Source organism: Coregonus lavaretus, assembly GCF_964263955.1.
Source record: "Coregonus lavaretus genome assembly, contig: HAP1_SCAFFOLD_1610, whole genome shotgun sequence".
Classification (NCBI taxonomy): Eukaryota; Metazoa; Chordata; class Actinopteri; order Salmoniformes; family Salmonidae; genus Coregonus; species Coregonus lavaretus.
The window spans coordinates 85,001-92,940 of NW_028156968.1; the positions used below are offsets into that span (position 1 = coordinate 85,001).

At 45.4% G+C, this 7,940-nt stretch overlaps 1 protein-coding gene across 1 annotated transcript in view; it reads right to left on the reverse strand.

Moving 5' to 3' along the window:
* LOC311125982 (condensin complex subunit 3-like) overlaps positions 1-7,210 on the reverse strand; it is a 52,488-nt gene extending 45,278 nt beyond the window's left edge. Inside the window, 4 exon segments of the mRNA XM_084200005.1 lie at positions 1-214; positions 5,737-5,958; positions 6,441-6,558; positions 7,177-7,210. The exon segment at positions 1-214 is cut by the window's left edge and continues 15 nt beyond it. Of these exon segments, the coding sequence (XP_084056131.1) occupies positions 1-214; positions 5,737-5,958; positions 6,441-6,548 (544 nt within the window). The 5' untranslated portion in view covers positions 6,549-6,558; positions 7,177-7,210.
* Positions 7,211-7,940: the final 730 nt, after the last annotated feature.

A 7,940-nucleotide genomic window follows, 5' to 3' on the forward strand; every position in this document is an offset into this window, starting at 1 on the left:
AGTGCTGGTTCTGTGGTTCCTGCAGTCTCGCCATGGCCAGAGAGGCCTGGATCCTGACGTTGGGGAACTTGTCTGTGACTCGGACCAGCATGGCCTGGTGGATCCCGTCAAACAGGTCGTCGTCTATCTGGGCGTTTTCCGCCATGCTGCCTAGCAACTTGTTGATCAGCTGACACACGCGGAACCTCACGGCGTGGCTGTTGGCCTTGTGGGACTGAAGGGGGGGGGGGAGAAAGACACTGGGGTTAGAGCAGAGACGTAGCATCAATACCTAGACTACTGTCCCCGTCTCTGTCTACTGATACCATCAGAGTAGTGTTGGAGATGTCCTGATCAGATATACTGTCCCTGTCTCTGTCCACTGATACCATCAGAGTAGTGTTGGAGATGTCCTGATCAGATATACTGTCTCTGTCTCTGTCTACTGATACCATCAGAGTAGTGTTGGAGATGTCCTGATCAGATATACTGTCCCTGTCCCTGTCCACTGATACCATCAGAGTAGTGTTGGAGATGTCCTGATCAGATATACTGTCCCTGTCTCTGTCCACTGATACCATCAGAGTAGTGTTGGAGATGTCCTGATCAGATATACTGTCCCCGTCTCTGTCTACTGATACCATCAGAGTAGTGTTGGAGATGTCCTGATCAGATATACTGTCCCTGTCTCTGTCCACTGATACCATCAGAGTAGTGTTGGAGATGTCCTGATCAGATATACTGTGTCTGTCTCTGTCCACTGATACCATCAGAGTAGTGTTGGAGATGTCCTGATCAGATATACTGTCCCTGTCTCTGTCCACTGATACCATCAGAGTAGTGTTGGAGATGTCCTGATCAGATATACTGTCCCTGTCTCTGTCCACTGATACCATCAGAGTAGTGTTGGAGATGTCCTGATCAGATATACTGTCCCTGTCTCTGTCCACTGATACCATCAGAGTAGTGTTGGAGATGTCCTGATCAGATATACTGTCCCTGTCTCTGTCCACTGATACCATCAGAGTAGTGTTGGAGATGTCCTGATCAGATATACTGTCCCTGTCTCTGTCCACTGACACCATCAGAGTAGTGTTGGAGATGTCCTGATCAGATATACTGTCCCTGTCTCTGTCCACTGATACCATCAGAGTAGTGTTGGAGATGTCCTGATCAGATATACTGTCCCTGTCCCTGTCCACTGATACCATCAGAGTAGTGTTGGAGATGTCCTGATCAGATATACTGTCCCTGTCTCTGTCCACTGATACCATCAGAGTAGTGTTGGAGATGTCCTGATCAGATATACTGTCCCTGTCTCTGTCCACTGATACCATCAGAGTAGTGTTGGAGATGTCCTGATCAGATATACTGTGTCTGTCTCTGTCCACTGATACCATCAGAGTAGTGTTGGAGATGTCCTGATCAGATATACTGTCCCTGTCTCTGTCCACTGATACCATCAGAGTAGTGTTGGAGATGTCCTGATCAGATATACTGTCCCTGTCTCTGTCCACTGATACCATCAGAGTAGTGTTGGAGATGTCCTGATCAGATATACTGTCTCTGTCCACTGATACCATCAGAGTAGTGTTGGAGATGTCCTGATCAGATATACTGTCTCTGTCTCTGTCCACTGATACCATCAGAGTAGTGTTGGAGATGTCCTGATCAGATATACTGTGTCTGTCTCTGTCCACTGATACCATCAGAGTAGTGTTGGAGATGTCCTGATCAGATATACTGTCCCTGTCTCTGTCTACTGATACCATCAGAGTAGTGTTGGAGATGTCCTGATCAGATATACTGTCCCTGTCTCTGTCTACTGATACCATCAGAGTAGTGTTGGAGATGTCCTGATCAGATATACTGTCCCTGTCTCTGTCCACTGATACCATCAGAGTAGTGTTGGAGATGTCCTGATCAGATATACTGTCCCTGTCCCTGTCCACTGATACCATCAGAGTAGTGTTGGAGATGTCCTGATCAGATATACTGTCCCTGTCTCTGTCCACTGATACCATCAGAGTAGTGTTGGAGATGTCCTGATCAGATATACTGTCTCTGTCTCTGTCCACTGATACCATCAGAGTAGTGTTGGAGATGTCCTGATCAGATATACTGTCCCTGTCCCTGTCCACTGATACCATCAAAGTAGTGTTGGAGATGTCCTGATCAGATATACTGTCCCTGTCTCTGTCCACTGATACCATCAGAGTAGTGTTGGAGATGTCCTGATCAGATATACTGTCTCTGTCCACTGATACCATCAGAGTAGTGTTGGAGATGTCCTGATCAGATATACTGTCTCTGTCTCTGTCCACTGATACCATCAGAGTAGTGTTGGAGATGTCCTGATCAGATATACTGTCTCTGTCCACTGATACCATCAGAGTAGTGTTGGAGATGTCCTGATCAGATATACTGTCCCTGTCTCTGTCCACTGATACCATCAGAGTAGTGTTGGAGATGTCCTGATCAGATATACTGTCCCTGTCCCTGTCCACTGATACCATCAGAGTAGTGTTGGAGATGTCCTGATCAGATATACTGTCCCTGTCTCTGTCCACTGATACCATCAGAGTAGTGTTGGAGATGTCCTGATCAGATATACTGTCTCTGTCTCTGTCTACTGATACCATCAGAGTAGTGTTGGAGATGTCCTGATCAGATATACTGTCCCTGTCCCTGTCCACTGATACCATCAGAGTAGTGTTGGAGATGTCCTGATCAGATATACTGTCCCTGTCTCTGTCCACTGATACCATCAGAGTAGTGTTGGAGATGTCCTGATCAGATATACTGTCCCTGTCCCTGTCCACTGATACCATCAAAGTAGTGTTGGAGATGTCCTGATCAGATATACTGTCCCTGTCTCTGTCCACTGATACCATCAGAGTAGTGTTGGAGATGTCCTGATCAGATATACTGTCCCTGTCTCTGTCCACTGATACCATCAGAGTAGTGTTGGAGATGTCCTGATCAGATATACTGTCCCTGTCTCTGTCCACTGATACCATCAGAGTAGAGTTGGAGATGTCCTGATCAGATATACTGTCCCTGTCTCTGTCCACTGATACCATCAGAGTAGTGTTGGAGATGTCCTGATCAGATATACTGTCCCTGTCTCTGTCTCTGTCCACTGATACCATCAGAGTAGTGTTGGAGATGTCCTGATCAGATATACTGTCCCTGTCTCTGTCCACTGATACCATCAGAGTAGTGTTGGAGATGTCCTGATCAGATATACTGTCCCTGTCTCTGTCCACTGATACCATCAGAGTAGTGTTGGAGATGTCCTGATCAGATATACTGTCCCTGTCCCTGTCCACTGATACCATCAGAGTAGTGTTGGAGATGTCCTGATCAGATATACTGTCCCTGTCTCTGTCCACTGATACCATCAGAGTAGTGTTGGAGATGTCCTGATCAGATATACTGTCCCTGTCTCTGTCCACTGATACCATCAGAGTAGTGTTGGAGATGTCCTGATCAGATATACTGTCCCTGTCTCTGTCCACTGATACCATCAGAGTAGTGTTGGAGATGTCCTGATCAGATATACTGTCCCTGTCTCTGTCTCTGGTAAATCTCATAAATATATAATAATCTCTCCTAAATAAATCTGGACATCTACCTGACCAGACATCTTTAACCATTATCACGTCACACTGTGTGATGTCACCTAAATAAATCTGGACAACAACCTGGCCAGATTGTACAATTTGCTTCAGTTTCTACGATTGGCTTGTGAGGCTACGTCAGCTGACGTAGGCTACATCAACTGCAGCAGCGTGTCTGACCTAAGCATGCGAGGCTACGTCAGCTGACGTAGGCTACATCAACTGCAGCAGCGTGTCTGACCTAAGCATGCGAGGCTACATCAGCTGACGTAGGCTACGTCAACTGCAGCAGCGTGTCTGACCTAAGCATGCGAGGCTACGTCAGCTGACATAGGCTACGTCAACTGCAGCAGTGTGTCTGACCTAAGCATTCGAGGCTACGTCAGCTGACGTAGGCTACGTCAAATGCAGCAGCGTGTCTGACCTAAGCATTCGAGGCTACGTCAGCTGACGTAGGCTACGTCAACTGCAGCAGCGTGTCTGACCTAAGCATTCGAGGCTACGTCAGCTGACGTAGGCTACGTCAACTGCAGCAGTGTGTCTGACCTAAGCATTCGAGGCTACGTCAGCTGACGTAGGCTACGTCAACTGCAGCAGTGTGTCTGACCTAAGCATTCGAGGCTACGTCAGGCATTCCCAGCACCAACAGCATAAGCATCTCTCTATGCTTTATGCACGAGTTCGGAAAAACTTTAAAAAGTACGTGTAGTTTTCACATACAAACTATATATGCCCCAACTCAGGATCAAATAGGCTTCCCCAAAATAACATGGTCACTGTGATGCCCCAACTCAGGATCCAATAGGCTTCCCCAAAATAACATGGTCACTGTGATGCCCCAACTCAGGATCCAATAGGCTTCCCCAAAATAACATGGTCACTGTGATGCCCCAACTCAGGATCCAATAGGCTTCCCCAAAATAACATGGTCACTGTGATGCCCCAACTCAGGATCCAATAGGCTTCCCCAAAATAACATGGTCACTGTGATGCCCCAACTCAGGATCCAATAGGCTTCCCCAAAATAACATGGTCACTGTGATGCCCCAACTCAGGATCAAATAGGCTTCCCCAAAATAACATGGTCACTGTGATGCCCCAACTCAGGATCAAATAGGCTTCCCCAAAATAACATGGTCACTGTGATGCCCCAACTCAGGATCAAATAGGCTTCCCCAAAATAACATGGTCACTGTGCTGCCCCAACTCAGGATCAAATAGGCTTCCCCAAAATAACATGGTCACTGTGATGCCCCAACTCAGGATCAAATAGGCTTCCCCAAAATAACATGGTCACTGTGCTAGAACTTTGGATTGGCGATTTTGTGCATTTTATCAGAATCCCATCAGGTAGCCCGATTTCAGGGATTATTAGGGTAATCGTTCTTCTTGCACAGCATGTAAACGTTTTAAATCAAACTATTATATTAAATCTGACTATTCCCAATAAAAAAAAAGTGAATTAACTATTAATTAACTTAATAGTTCTAAGATATCTAGCTGGCAAACATTTAGTGGTGAATTCCATCCTGTAACTAGATCACCAGGCTAACATGCTGCACAACAGTGACTCACAAGGCTCCGGTCTCTCCTCGTCGTGTGACTGGGGACTACCCGGTAATGAAACATTATGCGACCGGTGAAATGAAGAAAGTCATCTGCTTTATCTCCTAATGTATTTCACAAGTCGAATGAAGATATTTACTTTAAAAAAGTACCTACAAATATTCAAATGTATAAATAAATTTTTAAAAAACTCAAAAAGAAAATTGGTTCAACGGTATTGAAAAACCACCCGGTGGGTGTACGGCCCTAGCCTTCCACCATAGGGCCCTGGTTATAAGTAGCGCTCTACATATAATAATATAATATATAATATGCCATTTAGCAGACGCTTTTATCCAAAGCGATTTACAGTCATATGTGCATACATTTTTACGTATGGGTGGTCCCGGGGATCGAACCCACTACCTTGGCGTTACAAGCGCCGTGCTCTACCAGCTGAGCTACAGAGGACCACATTGGGCTACAGAGGACCACATTGGGCTACAGAGGACCACATTGGGCTACAGAGGACCACATTGGGCTACAGAGGACCACATAAGGGATAGTTTGAGACTCAGAGTTCTAGTACCTCCAACAGGAAGTTGAACATGTAACTGAGGAAGGGGTTCTGGTCCTCTTCTTCATCCTCCTCCTCTTCCTCTCCTCCCTCAGTGGAAGGAGTCTGGAAGCTGGTGGAGAACTTGGAGACGAACTCTATAATGTTCTCCACGGCCGGTTCTCGCTTGTACACGATCATGGCATGTTTCAGGCACTGGACAAACTCCTCATGGAACAATGTCTTGTCCTCCAACTAGAGACAGGACAGGCACACACACAGGACAGACACACACACACACAGGACAGACACAGACACAGGACAGGCACACACACACACACAGGACAGACACACAGGACAGCCACAGACACACAGACACACACAGGACAGACACAGGACAGATAAGACAGGCACACATGATAGACAGGCACACAGGACAGACACAGGACAGACACATGACAGACAAGACAGGCACAAAGGACAGAGAGGAAACAGGACAGAGAGGAAACAGGTTGGGTCAGGATGGTGGTTCTCTTACTGGTATTAGAAAGAGAATGAACAGAATCATTGATTTAAACATATGTGTCACTGTTTGTGTGTCTGTACCCTGTTGAACAGTATGTGTGTTTCCCTTGTATCTGTGTGTGTATACATGGGTGAGTGTATAAGTGTGTGTGCTTATAGGCATGTGTATGTGTTTACGGGGGTTTACAGGCGTGTGTTTATAGGGTGTGTACCTTGTTGTACGTGTTCTTGAGACTGGCCACCAGTTTAGCCTTGTTGTTGTGTCCTTTCTGGGCGCGCTGAAACGCCTCCTTTATCGCCAACTCACTGTCCCCAGTCATCTTCTCTCTCCTGAAGAAAACAATAATACAGCTAGCTATAACGTTATCATTCAAACCAACACAGGTATCGCTTTAAACTACTCTAGCTGGCTAGTTAGCTCCAAAAAAAAACACAATAATCCAGGTTAACGTATTCTACAATGCAGGGAAGGAGCCGAGGTATGTGACTGGAAAATTGGGTTAAAGATCCAACAACAAGCGATGTTTGCTAAGTGGCTATTCGGCGTGTATTTAGCTACCTAGCTAGTAGTTAGCTACAGTAGGTCGTTTGCGAAACTTTTACGAATTTATTAAAAATGATCCATTTCACTATTCCAGACGAATATCTCACCCGTCCTCCTTGGCTAGAAAAGCTATCTCACATAAAGTCATCTATTATCCAATAATTAACCGTTTTTAAAAAGCTAAAACATAGCTAGCTAGCTAACGTTTCTCTCCAGCCAACTCCTCAAGCTCTCTACGGACACGCGAGGCAGAAAAACATCGTCTATCTCAGGGGTACCAAAGAGGTTGGAAACGAAAATTATATGTTTCACAAAAGGATTAATATTGCCAATATTGTTGATTCGTAAATAAATGAAATATAACACATAAATGAAAATGTAATTTCAGTTTTTTTGTTCCTTACTTTCTCTTGACAACTCGAGCCGTTTGTCGTCTCTCCGTCTGCCGCCTGTTTTCAAACGTAACTGCCAGTCTCGCGAGAGGTGAGATCAGTCTCACGAGATTAGCGTTGGCTAGGTCGTTCCCCCTTCTAAAAAATATTTGCCCTCTCTCTACTCATGTTGTTTTCTGGCCTTTCACAGGTCGGAGTGTGAATTGCAAAGTAGTGGGAATGAGAAATGTTTTATTGCACCCCCATCTAACCCTAAATATACACCACTATCCCCAACAAACCCACCACCCCTTCCCACTACTTTGGCCCTAACAGATCCTGCACCATTACATTTTTACATTTTAGTCATTTAGCAGACGCTCTTATCCAGAGCGACTTACAGTTAGTGAAACCCCCTGTAGTTCTTCTCTCAAAACCCACTGTAGTTCTTCTGCACTATAATCTCTGACACCCCCCCAAAAAAATTTCTGCTGCTGCTTTCACCAAATCAATCTTCTGGGATTTTCATTCCATCTGTGCAGTACAATTAATTACCATAGCAATGAACACATGATTTGGTTTGAATTTGAAGAAATCCTACCTTACTAAAACTCATCCTCTCTGGCTCTCTCTCTTCAGGCCTTCTCTCAAAAAACCCCTGTAGATCTTCTGCACTAAATACAGACAGCTCAAGAGGTACTGTATGCTTAGATATGCAGAAAAAAAATAGCTCAGTTGGTAGAGCATGGCGTTTGCAACGACAGGGTTGTGTGTTCGTTTCCCACGGGGGGCCAGTA